Source organism: Crocodylus porosus, unplaced genomic scaffold (genome assembly GCF_001723895.1).
Source record: "Crocodylus porosus isolate Cpor-Errol unplaced genomic scaffold, CroPor_comp1, whole genome shotgun sequence".
Classification (NCBI taxonomy): domain Eukaryota; kingdom Metazoa; phylum Chordata; order Crocodylia; family Crocodylidae; genus Crocodylus; species Crocodylus porosus.
The window spans coordinates 33,517,447-33,530,684 of record NW_017728915.1 but is presented as its reverse complement, the minus strand read 5'-3'; the positions used below and the strand labels follow the sequence as shown (position 1 = coordinate 33,530,684).

At 43.6% G+C, this 13,238-nt stretch overlaps 1 protein-coding gene across 1 annotated transcript in view; it reads left to right on the top strand.

The window, feature by feature from the left end:
- The first annotated feature begins 9,103 nt into the window (after positions 1-9,103).
- PKD1L2 (polycystin 1 like 2) overlaps positions 9,104-13,238 on the top strand; it is a 51,945-nt gene continuing 47,810 nt past the window's right edge. Inside the window, exons 1-2 of the mRNA XM_019535443.1 lie at positions 9,104-9,404; positions 11,399-11,563. Coding sequence (XP_019390988.1) covers positions 9,104-9,404; positions 11,399-11,563 — 466 coding nt within the window. The remainder of the gene's footprint in view (positions 9,405-11,398; positions 11,564-13,238) is intronic.

Below are 13,238 nucleotides of genomic sequence, written 5' to 3'. Positions count from 1 at the left end.
GTGAAAGGGGAGAGGGATTTACTATGCATCAGCTGCTCCTAGGTAACTGCTGTGTGTCCCCGCTATGCTGCGGTGAGCCTGACCCATAACCTACGAATCAGCTGGCAAACCTCTCCTCTTTGGTCCTCAGGTTGGAAGCCATGGCAACCTGAAGCCTTGTGGTCCAGAAGTCATGGTTGCTGGTCAGCTTGTTAGTCACTTTGTTCTGGAGCACAGCAGCCCTGTGGCAGCTTTTCCTGTTGACAGCCCAAGGGCTCGTGTCTCTAGCAGGTCAAGCAGCGGGGGGCTGGTGGGGCTTTAGGAATCCAACTCTCCACCAGAGCAGTGGAGGCCACAGGCAGGCATCCAGCAAGGCCTATGGTTGGAGATGTGGCAGGGGGTGGTTTGGTACTGAAGTGGAAGGGTCCCACAGCAAAGTACATCGGTCCCAGCTTAAGGGAGGCCAGGGAAATGAAGGCTTGCTGCAGATGCCAGCATACACTGTTTTATTGCCTCCCTTTCTTTCAGTGCACACACGATTTTTGTAGTATGCAGCTTCCTCCTGTTTTCAGCTACTGGCTTCCTGACGACTCTGCTGCCCTCTGTTTAGATGCATGTGGGGCTTTTACTCCTTACTAGAATGGATAATTGTACTAATAGAAAATAAAAGCAAAAAATAATTGCTCCTGAGAGCAGTTGTTGTTCTTGGAGAGAGGGTGTCTATGTGATATTTGCATGCCTACATCAATAGACTCTGGGCTGCTGGCCCCATCAAGGTAACAGGTACAGGGGCGACTACCTCTTGTCCCATGGTTCTGCTTGGCCAGTTAACCCTCTGCTAGGCTTATGATCCCAGGTATCTATCTAGCTCAAATATGACCCTTGCAACCCCAGTCCTGTTTTACGACTGCTAACCTGCCACAGGGTGCAGGGAGGTTCACTTTGTCCTATCTTCTGTGCCTGGCAGTTTGGCCCACAAACTGGGCAGAGCTAGAGGGCCAGGAATGCTGCAGTTGCACCCCCTTTGAGTCCTGCTCCACCCAAAGTTTAAAACCAACTGCCTGGCAGTGGCAGCAGCATTTCTATTCATGCAGCAGTGAGGGAGTCAATTGACTCCATGGCTCATTACAATCTCCATGGTTCCTTCTACACTCTTCATTCCACAGGTGTTAACGACCTTTCTCCTTTATAATGGTCTTGATGTTCCACTAAGCAAGTATTCTTTTTTCTGCAGTTCTGCTGTCTGTTAGCTGCTCTTGGTAATGTAGCGCCTACTTCTTCTGTTTCACAGCCCTGCAGACTGTTAACTCTACCTAAAGACATTAATTCAGGTGAATATTCACTCAGGTGTGGAAATCTCTTTCAGTGAAGCATTGGATGCACTGCCAAGATGCTCGAGAAGGCTTGATTTTCTTTTATGAAACTGAAAGAGATGTACATTTTATTCTAATGACTACAAGATTAAAAAAACAACATCTTTGGATTATTTGTGCCCAGCTTTCTTTGTTTTTATAATACATAATATATGATATAGTAAATTAATGTGCATTCCAATAAAGTTATATTAGTTTTTGCTTTCATCTTAAACTGAATAATATAGCTGTTGACCTCTAGCATACTAGTAGAGCTTCCCATTTCTTTTTACCTGGAGAAAAATATGTGATGCATTATAAGTGATGATGCACTGCACCATCTGCACTCCCCTTTTCAAAATATTAGATTTGTCCATGCCCACAAAGGAATTTCAGAGGTGGGTTCACTTCTTCTTTGGCCTTGCTGTTTCATGCCGTACCATTGACACCATAGAAACTGTTAAGAGCAAGGGTGGGCAAGAGTCATGAACACAGCTTCCTTTTAGGAAACCAGTCTGAGCACACGGCCCGGGCATGGCATTTAGTAGCCATTTTGCACCCAGTTCAGGGCAGCCCGTTGTAGAAGCAAAGCAGACAAACAGTACACAACTGAGCAGGAAATGTTGCCCCTGGCTCCCTGTACTGATGCAGCTGCATTGGTGCTAAAAGCAGGGTAAAGTACTGTGGCAACAGACCTTGTACCCAAACCCTGTCGGTACAGTCTGCTTTCTGGATAAAAATGAGGCAACTGCATTTTTGCCAGGCAATGGGGACACTATGTTTTAGCTCAGACGGGATTTAGGAGTCTTGTTGCTTTCCTTGTTGTTATCTTTATCCCTACGAGCATGTTTGGTTTCTGAATATGTAAATGCATAATAGAAGTGAGCGCTTCTTACAGCTCTAATTATTTTGCTTTGTTATGCTTTTATTATAACTTTATATCGCTGCCATCTGTTTACCTTTGGACCTGTAGTTTCTCTATTCAAGGAGCAGATTATTGCTTCCTAGCAGAGAGGGAATGATATGATTATTTACACATCTGTTGGAACACAACTACTTATCAAATTCATTTTAGTTTCACAGTCATAAAATTCAGGTTATCACCCGTGCCTGTAAACAAAGGTATAATCACTTGAATTTGACTCTAACTTACCCTGAGTGCACTTTTCCATCCCCTGTTATTTCCACTGAGACTCCACTAGGAGAGAAGACAAGAACAGAGAGCACTGTCTTGCTGAAATTACGTTGATTAATAACGGAGTGTGCCAAGAGGTGGAAGATACAATCTTTATCTTCCTTAAATATCGTCTTGGGGACATGGTCTCCTTCTGCAAAAGAATACGTGTAGCTCCACTATGTATGAAAAATTCCCCTTCATAGTGTAAATACTTATAAGAACAATTACTGGAAGCTATTGATAAAATTGATGACTCTACTAACAAACAACAGTTATTGTACTATATTCATCAGACCTGGTTTGCTAAATATGCGTGGCTCAAAATAATGATCTTAATAAGTTTGTGAGTACATTTTTGCAAATTTTGGCCCCAAGAGAAAGGCAACCAAGATGATTAGAGATATGGAGTAGCTGTCATATCAGGGGAGACTAAAAAGGCTAGGACTCTTCAGCTTGGAAAGGGAAAAGCTCAACAAAACTGGTTTAAACCAAAAGCAGCAACAGGCCTGCTCCTGCTCTCCCTTGTACCCTGGAGAATCAGGACCAGCTCCACTGATGTCAGTGGCTATGAACCCAGGCTTTCTGAAGCGATGAGTCAAAAACAGCTCAGTCCCTTTGTGTGCAGCACCAGTTAACGGTTTAACCAAGGAGAAGTTATCGGTGCTAAGTTTTGTGGACCCCATTATCTGATTAAGATACCATCTAAACTGTTGTTTGCGAGTTGTCATGATTAGCATATAGGTAGATACCAGCTCAGAACCCCTACAGCGGGGCTGTATGCCATCTGTGTTCAAGGCTCGCTCTCATTTCTCAAGCCATGGGATGGATGAAAGTCATGGTCACGAGGCACTAGTGTGTGTTTCTCACCTTCCCCCTGGTGACCAGAGTCCTGGAGATGGCAGCGATAAAATATAGAAACAGGCTGGAAAGGGTGAGGGGTGCTAGGAGGGGTCTATCACACAGTAACTGCAGAAGCAGGGGCTGCTAGCAACCAGGTAATTTTAACTTCCTTTAAAAATATACCCCAGGGCTGGAAAGAAAAATGTAGGTCCTATGTAGGTAATATCTGTACTAGAGGGAAACTGAGTACATTTAATCCAGACCACCTTTTCCTGAGGGTTGTCACATGTCTTGCACTCATCCACCTAACAGGTCTGGCTACATCCACCCATCTGTAATAAGCCAGTCCTTACATCTAGAGTTGGAAAAATTATTCCAGGTAGCTGGCATGTCCCCTAACTCCTGTTTTTTTTCCCATTTTTCAGTTGTTCATGAGCAAATTTAGTCACTAGTCAAACTTTTCTACCAAATGGTAAGGGAGCTTTGAGCTTCTCACTGGCTTTTTTTAGTGTCTTACAAATCAAAATAAATAGATGAGTGAGTTCCCTGTGTAAAGCTGTCAATAACTTGTTCATTCACCTCACATAGTTCAATGGCCATATTTGCTAATCCACACACTGTCAGCTCTGGCTCTGCTAGGCTGATAGACCCAGGAAGATTTTGCTCAGAAAGAATGTCGTCTTGCAAGTTCTTCCTTCCATACTATGGTCCAGTTTCTCCAGGTGCCGATATCTACAACTGGAAGGAAAGCTGATTTTTGTACCCAGTGAAGAGATGTTATCAAGCCAGGTTTATTTTTGCCAGCTTTTCTAATTAAGATAATGTCTTAATTGTACCACAGCAGGGCTTCCTGATAAGCTAAGCTGACTCTGCTGCCACATGGAAAGCTAGTTATAAGCTGATGGAATAATTCAGCAGGGTTCAAAGTCGCGACTCAGCAAGGGGCCTAACTGGATTCTGCCCTGTGTTTCTCACAACATAGCACAAGGGTGGAAATCTCTCAAAGTCTTATTTTCAGGGTTCATTTTCTTGAGAACTACAGGGCTGTGTTTTTAACAAGGACACATTGTACTTCGGTGACCTGAACAGAAAACCTCCTAACATGGGATTCAACCAGCCCCTAAACCCATGTGTATGGAACACTGTATTCCTCAAGGACTATCTCCCATTTCCCTTCCAGACAAGTAGTCTTGTAACCTTCCTCATCAGCCTCTGGGAGAACCTGATCTTGAGTTATTCCTCCAGAGCACCAGTATTTCTGATCAAACTTGACTTCAAAATTAATGGAGGCACCCTAGTTTTAGGCTGGCTGATACTACAGAAAAGAAGTTTTTGTGGTTAAGGCTCTCAGTGGGGAGTCACAAGTAGAAGTGAAACTATCCCAAATCCTACATAGCCATCTGGAGCCACTGGGTTTTTTTGATTAATGTAGAAAACCCCAAGGCATTTACAATAATGTACACTGGACAAAAAAGAATGAAAAATATAGTTACAGGTTTCCCTCGCTTTATGCTGTACATGCATTCCTGGAAAACAGCACATAACTTGAATTTGCCTAAAGGGAACCCATGTTACAATGTAACAAATAGGGACACATTCCAAGACCTTGACTGCACTGACCCCCAGACCCATCTCTACCACTTTTACAAGACTATTTCAGTACTCACCAACAATAGACAGTACACACAAGCACAGGGCACTATCATAACAGGGATGGCAACTACAGAAACACGTGTCACCGACAATGAGTGAGGAGTACAGATCCACACAGGAGACTGTAGTTTGGTGTGCACTCTCACAATGCACCGCACAAAGCAGCTGACTGCAGGCTTCCACCACACCGATAGCATAAGAATGAATTACTTGCATAAAACAAATTTTTGGTATAGAAAGGGTCATCACATAATAGCGAATTTGCACATACAGAACCTGTGTAAAGCGAGGGAAACTTGTACTGGGAAGTTCTTAAACTTGGTGTATATAACTCACTATTTGGTTAAGACACAGGTTGGCTTTTGGAGATACTTGATTGTGTGTGTGTGTGTGGGTGTGGGTGTGTGTGTGTGGGTGCGTGGTGGAGGGAGGTACATGGTAAACACCTCACGTCTGGTTTGTCATAACACATAACAGTTTTTTAAATCAGAATTAGTCCCAAACCAGCGCACAGGAACAAAGATAACAGCAGTCCTTAGGAAAGCCCTGATGTTGGCTCTAACCTGGCTGTCCCCAGGTTAAAGGAGGCATGTCGTTTCCTCTTCTAGTCCATGCACCAATCTGCCCATCAGCACAAGGAGTCATTCTCCTGTAAGGCTTTAGAACCATTTGCACCTAGTCTTGGAGACCAGATTTCAGAAACAAGAACTACTGAGATCTGTAAAAGCTTGGATGATTCACACTTTCCTAATAGGAGCAGTTTGCAATGAAAGGGAACTCTGCAGTTGTTTGAATGTAACCCAGCACTGTGGCCATGGGGCTACACTACATTATTCTGAATAATGATTCAGCTGTAAATATTCCACAACATCCTCTGGTTTTCAGTGCCCTCTTTGAGATGTGAGGACCTGAAGTACTCACATAATAATAAAATAAAAAATTACCATGTAGTTTTAGCAAGCCACATGCTTAACAATATGAGGAAGCTCTGTTGCTAACTTCTAGTCAAAAATTGCAAAAGACAATTGCTTTGCAAGCCTCACTTTTGGATGAATGTACATTAGTTTAACAAGACAGGGCCACAGAATATGTGCTTTAAGAGTGGTTGTCACGTTAGTCTTTGAGTCAATCAGTTGCTATACAACAAGAATTAATGAGTCTTTGGCTACATGTGAAAAACTCACAGTTCCTTCAAATCCAACAGCTCAGAACAGATCTTTTATTCACATTTGTAGAGCAAGTGTCTCAGTGCTTCACAAAAAGCAAACAGAAACAAGTGAGTGGATTTAGGCACATCCAAAATCTCCATATCGGCAGTACTCAGTTTCCTGCTATTAGCAGAGTGCCCTATGATGCTTGAATATCTGCTAGGAATCAATTTCACACCCCCGCACACATGCACAAGATTATTACAGCTGCAGGTAGCCTGCCTGAGACATGAAGAAAAGTTCAGTTAAGCCTTACCATGGCTCCATGTTGCAATATACAGTCTTGGCTCCATAAATCATATGCACCACAATGATCTCTTGCACATCAGAAACACATGACTGTTTGAACTACTGTTACCTCCCACAGTGTCCCAGATACACAAAGTCCTATGTATAAGAAGCAACAGACTTCTTCATATTGAAGCTTCCATACTAACTTCTATCACTAGACAGCTGTTAATACGCAAGTAAGTTTCTACAATGTGAAGAATGTAAAAAAGCCTAAGGAATGAAATTCACAGGGCACAGTCTACTGGGAACCAGGTCAATTCCTAAAAATGAGTTAAAGGGAGTTTCAGGTAGAACAGCTGCCCTGGAAAAGTCATGCTGCCAGTTGTGATGGTTTCGCAATGAGGTGTTACTGAATGCATTTCTTCTCTCTTGTTACTACTGCGTGAAAGAGTCACAGGAGAAACTGCCAGGCTGTACACGAGACAATACAATGCATAAAGTCAAGTGAATACAAAAAGGGAAATAATCATTTTTCTGTTCTTCTTCAGTCACAGGCCTTTCAGGAGTTAGTCATAGCAACAGTAGATTAAAAAAAAAAATCACGCACTTGTAGAAACTACCAGCTAGCTACTCATCTAAAGAACGTGCTTTATTGTTTTAGGCAATTCCTCACATCACTATTCCTTTTTTGTCTCTGATTCAAGTTCCACTAAAGCCAAAGAAAAGACTTCCAGTAATTGCCTGGGGCTTTGGAGCAAGTCCACTCAGTGCTGCTGGGGTTGACATTAACTTAAGCATTTCCATTGGGATGTTTCTGTAGCCAAATTCCCAGGGATCAAAAGATGTGATATAATCTACATATCACAAATAGAACAGGACGTAGCATTAATAGAAAGTGCATGTTCCCATGTGAGTCAGATCCATTTAATACAGCTCAGGCTCTTCCCTCAAAACCCAGCTCTTAGAAACAAGCTGTTTCAGGATGGGCAGAATTATCAAGTCTAGGTGGAAGGCCTGTCCCTCCAGCTGTTGCAAGGCCAGAAAGGTCACAGGGCTGAAGAGGCACAATTTCAGTGCTGGGTGTAGTGAGGAACCCGTCAGTGTATGACTGGGCTGAGAAACCCCTTGTCCTTCTGGGCCAGGTTGAGCAGGCAGCAGCATCAGGGCTGTGCAGGCCCCAAGATGGACTGCATTCTGGTTCTGCATCATGTGATTGATCCATGAGGAGTAGGGGCCCCACTTTCAGCCTTTGCACAAGCAAAGCCCATCGCTGCTACTGCTGGGCAAGGTGGCTGGCTCGGAAGGAAAGCTGAAGTTTGGATTGAAGCTCAGGAAGTAGCTGCCTGTGGTCTGTGGCACATGCAGGTGCCTTGGTTTGAAAGCCTTGGAGAGTAAGTATCACTGTTTGCAAAGCAGGTCTTATTTTCAAGTGAAAGAGCCTTTCCATTATACTGTGAACCAGGGCCAGCGAACACTGTAGTTTCACCAAAGTAAAACCCATGTGAGAGGGGAATCAGCCCCTCAGCCTTTCGCCTGAGTCCTGCTGCACTTGCTGAGTCAGCTGCTTTGGGAAATCTGGAAGGCATCCTTTGTATGGAGGCATCCAAACCCTTATGGGTTTTAGCCCATCAAGGGTGCTGAGCCAGCTTCTCAAAGGCCACCTCCAGCAACCTGTAATCAGGGTGGCAGCTCTGCAGGCTTGGGAACGCCTGCCTCTGGGTCTGGCCACCAAGCCAACCCCATCATCCAGCCAGTGCTTTAATTTTAAAGACAGGGTGGTATTTATTTTTAGCTCCCTGATACACTCTCTCTTAAACCTACAGGCAGCCATTCTAATATAAATGACAGAGGTTGGGATAACCTTTTTTCCAGGGAGTAAAGGGAGAAAATCCTTTCTGTGTCACTGGATTCATCTGGGCTTCTTTGGAGTGGGCCAAACATCTGAAAGCGGAGTTTCAGTGCCATAGCTGAGATTTACCTGGCCATATGTTAAAACAAAAACAGTGAACATCCCAGGACTATTACTGGTACCTCTATCGCAACAGTGTCCAAAATAATGATAATTGTAACAATAATAATAAAATATTATTAAAAATAAATCAAGACACTTAAAAGAATCTCAGTGGGTGGCTTGGTTCTTTCCCAGCTTTTATAAATCACCGTGTTTCTAAATTCTTATTTTTCTCATTCTTTGCTCATTCTTGTTATTACCTCTCTTTTTATTGATGTGAAGCGCTTGACTTATAATGTTCATTACAATGGATCCTTTACCTAGGTGGTTTTATCTCAGTTCCCCACATGTCCCACATGTCCATATGTCAACCTTATCTTTTCAACTCATGAGCAAAGTAATAGTGTAATGGCTGCTATGCAAGCTGGCTCAGTTCAGGATGGGACATTTACACAATGGTCCTCATAATGCCCATTGCCGTGACTTAGCATCAGTACTTCCTGCATGTATCCTCAGACACAATAGCATTTATTTATTAGACACACTCTGTTCTGAAAGCTATTGCTGCCATTATGTGGCAAACGGCAGAGAGGGAAGAGAATTATTGATGGCATAATGGAATAACATCCCAGGCCATTGAAGAGAGGCAAAAAGAGTGATGAAGTGGGGAACAGTCACAGTGCCATGAAGGGCTCCCATAGCTGAGGTAAGGATGTGGCTTCTCCTCACCGTGCTCTACTCTCTCTTGCTCGGCTTGGCTGCAGAGGAGGTTGCTGTTGAAGAGGGGATACCTTGCTCCAAGTACCAGGTGGCTTTCAACCGCTCGTGCTATGAATTTGTGAGACTCCCACGCACTTTCACCAATGCCCAGAGCTGGTGCGAGAGAGGAGGGGGACATCTCGTTTTCATTGAAAATGAGGAAACCCAAGAGTTCCTGCAGAAACACATGTCCAAGGACAGGGAGTGGTGGATAGGACTGACTATGGACTCTACTCTGAATGAAACCTCAGAAGGTAGGTGACCTTGTGACAGAAATGGAGTTTTCCTTTCTTTTTTAAACTGTTATTGATTTTTTAAAAATATAGTGCAAAAATCAGAAAAACTTGTATATCAACTAAATGTGTAAAACTGAACTATGTCATAAACAATAAGTAATAAAAGGGGCAAAAAGTGAGGAGGGCAGAAGGAGGGATAGAAGCAAAAAGAGAAGCATGTATGCAACGAGCAATGATCTAGCTACCAAAATCTTCCAAGAATTCCTTCCAAATTGCACCAAACTTTCTGAAGCAGTTAAGCCTGCCAAACATGACTCTCCATAGATGCCAGCTGTGCCATCTTATTGTACCAGATTTCATCTTCTAGAGAAGTCCTACTTTTCCAAAGCAACACTATAATCATGCATGTTACTAAGGCTGGCTGTTAGAGTGCCATTTAGGAAGGATTCAGTTTGGATTCCTTGGGGGTATACCCAAGAATGCACATATTTGCCAAAGGTATCAGTGCTATGTTCAAAACCCTGGTAACTCTAGTTATAATTTCTTTCCAGAAGGAATTGATCATAGCACAGAACCTACACATGTGCCCAAGTGTTGCCTGCAATGCATCACATGGCCCTGCAGAAAAGCCTGTCTTTTGTTATTCCATCCTCCAAACCTCTCTGTGGATTTATATTAATATAATCCTTGCAACAGAGGCTGTCTTCCCATTTATTTGCACGGTGACTAGCAAAGTGGGACCCTGATTTTAGTTGGTTCTAGGAAGTGCTACTGCAAAACAAATATAGGGACCAAATCCCAAAGACATTACTAAGGACACATTCAAGCTGATGTCCTGAAATCTAAAGGAGTATTGTGTGTGTAACAGCAGAGAAACACAATGGCTCTACTTCAGCATTACTGAAGGATCACAGGCTTGCTTGCCAGTGGGCACATCTACACAAGATGCTAAATGAGTACTAGACTAATTCTACTTATGGCAAAAGCCGTGCTATTGTGCTAATGCACAGTAGAATTAGTGTACTGCACATTAGCGTCACCAAAAAGGCATGTGCCAGTGCTAGTGCGCAGTAGTGCTGGTTACAGCGCTTTGAGTTAGTACCTGTTATTACAGGTACTAAACTTAATGTGCAGTAACTATGGCACATTACTGCATGTGTAGATGTGCCCAGTCAGGAGCAATGGGCTAACTCCTGCTCTCCGTAACTCCAGTGTAGAACCATTATCAATAATAGAGTTAGTCCAGGTTCTCTTTGAGGTAACTGGGATGAGATATGACCTGTGAATATACAGGAAGAAGAGAGCAAAATAGAATGTTTGATATGCTTGATCAAACTACATGATCAAATGATCGTTGCTAGATACGAGCTTTCTGATGGGTACAAACAAATATAGGTGATCCAATACTTAGCCATGACAAGGATGTATATATTTCTTCCACGGATATCACTATGCAAGGGGCCTGGCTGAGCCTTTCATTGTGGCAGGCAGGAGACATTTTAAAAACAAATTGTCAAAGGAGACAACCAGGCTGTCACCTCAGTTCTTCAAGGGGCACGAGCTGAGCTCTCTCTTGGGTTATCAATAAACTCCGCAGAAACAAGAGAATGTATCCATCACACTGTCTCTGGGGCAGGCAACGGTACTCTTCTGCCAGGTCACATCAGTAAGATGCTCTGCTATCTAGTGAGAAAACCAGAGACTAGAAGCAAGTGGTCTCCTGTGCTCCTGGGGATTTAACACTTGGCTTTGCTGCCAGCCAAGGGATATATTTTGGAGGGGGACGCTGGGTTTTTAGCAGCACATCCCTAGCACTGTGCTTATTATATTTTGAATCCAAGGACAATTTTTCTGATACAGCTTGAACTGGTTTGGCTGTTCCTGGCCAAGCTGGCTCAGACAAGCTGCCTTTGGCTTCAGTGGGGGATTTGCCTGTGGAAAGACTGCAGTGTCAGGCCTCCTTGCTTCCTACTGAAAAAAGCCATTTATGATCTGATTCACTTTGTTTGCAGGATCAATTATGTGGTTGGACACTTCAAATATAAGTTACAGCCACTGGCATCAGGACCAGCCATCTCTCTTCTCAGCCGCATGCGGGCACATCCTGAAGAATGCTGGCTATGAATGGGGCGTCACTGAGAACTGCAGCCAGGAGTTTGACTTTGTCTGTGAGTTTGGTAAGAGGCACAGCAGAGGGTGCTGAGAACTGAGTGTGCTGCACTTTAGGTAATGAGTAAATCACCCAGACTGCTTAAAAAAAGGTTATTCTAAGATAAAGGCAGCTTTGCCTACACAAGCTACTCCCACTCCTGTCTGCTGACATAGGGCTGGATCCAGGGAAGAGGTGAGCATGGGAGGAGTGGAGTGAGGGATACTCAGCACCTTGCTCATTAGGGTTCTAGGTTGCTGGCAAAGGAAACAGTAGCTGTACCCTTTGGCTCTTCAAGCATGTCTAAATAGAGTGAAGTCTATGTCTAATGTAGGTGCCAGTAGCAGTACACATGTGGATTGCAGAAACCCTCCAAGAATCAGGGTGCAATCAGGGAATCGTTAGCTCATACTCAGATCCATATTGCTGGGATAAACTGACACCAGTATCCATCAGCCAAGTCTGTATCTACAATCAAGATGGACCCTGAATCTCAAGTTGGGGCCAGACTAAGACAATGAAAGTTATTTCTACTTCTGCCCAAAGCGAAGACTATATCCAGGCCTCCAGAAACTAAAGGCCAATTAGTTCACTCCCTGCACTGCTAGTGACCAGGTCAGTTGGTCGCTGAACTCGGAGCAAAGGAGTAACTAGAACTCAGAGCAAGTTCCTCTTGTCTTCTGCAAATCTATAGCACCTGGGTAGCAAGGCAGGAAACTTCCTGTAACCTGCGCTTCTTGTTTCCTCTCTGGCTAAACAAACAGGATCCCTCTAAATCAAGACTCGAACAAACAGCTACAGCTATGGATACGTGTGCAGACTATTCCATCTTGCCCAGAATACATACACAGGAGGCTCTTTGCTTCCCACAGTTTTCATGTCAGGAAGGCACTTTAAGCAGTAATTGCAATGAAGGTAACATGGTATGAAGACAGTCAGCCTGTAGGTTTGCTAAGGGAACAGTCTCTGAGTCCATTGCTCACGTACAAGCTGTTACAAGCCCCATCCTTGCACCTACCCTGATCAAGTACAGAATTTTATCTGACATAATTAATTTCTAACAGGCTTTTTCTTTGCAACCAGCCTGTCTGAAAATAAATCACTGTTTAGTACCATGGGGCTTGATCCAAGGCCTGGTACAACCAGAAGGGCTCTTTCCTGTGACATCATTACAATGAAGTTTGGATGAGGGCAACATCCATGGGCAACATTTGATTTTGAAAATGGATTAATAGGAGTGATTTCCTTTATATCATCTCTTCATTAACCCAGATACTATTTCTAGGACAGATGTAATCAGTGATCACTGACCTGTTTGCATTATCTGCAGCCTATATCCACTAATGCTTTTATATACTTCAGTAATAAGGTTAGAGTAAGGAACAAGGACTCCCAGCTCTGCATGCTTCATCTCAAATCTGCTGCCTACTGAGTTGATAGCTGTCTTTTCATAGGCTTCACTGGATGTTATTAGTCTGTTCAGTCTGACTTGGTATTCAGATACTGTCTCAGTGAGTGCAGAGACAGAGGGCAGGCCTACACGTGGAATTAATGTGATGCAATAAACTCCAGCACACATTGCACCAGAGTTTATTACTCTCATGTGCCATGTTAACACATGTACCTGGGACTGCAGCACATTGAGCTGGGTTGGAGCAGCCCTGGCTGGTAGGGGGCTCAGGGAGTCAGCCTGCCAGTCTGGG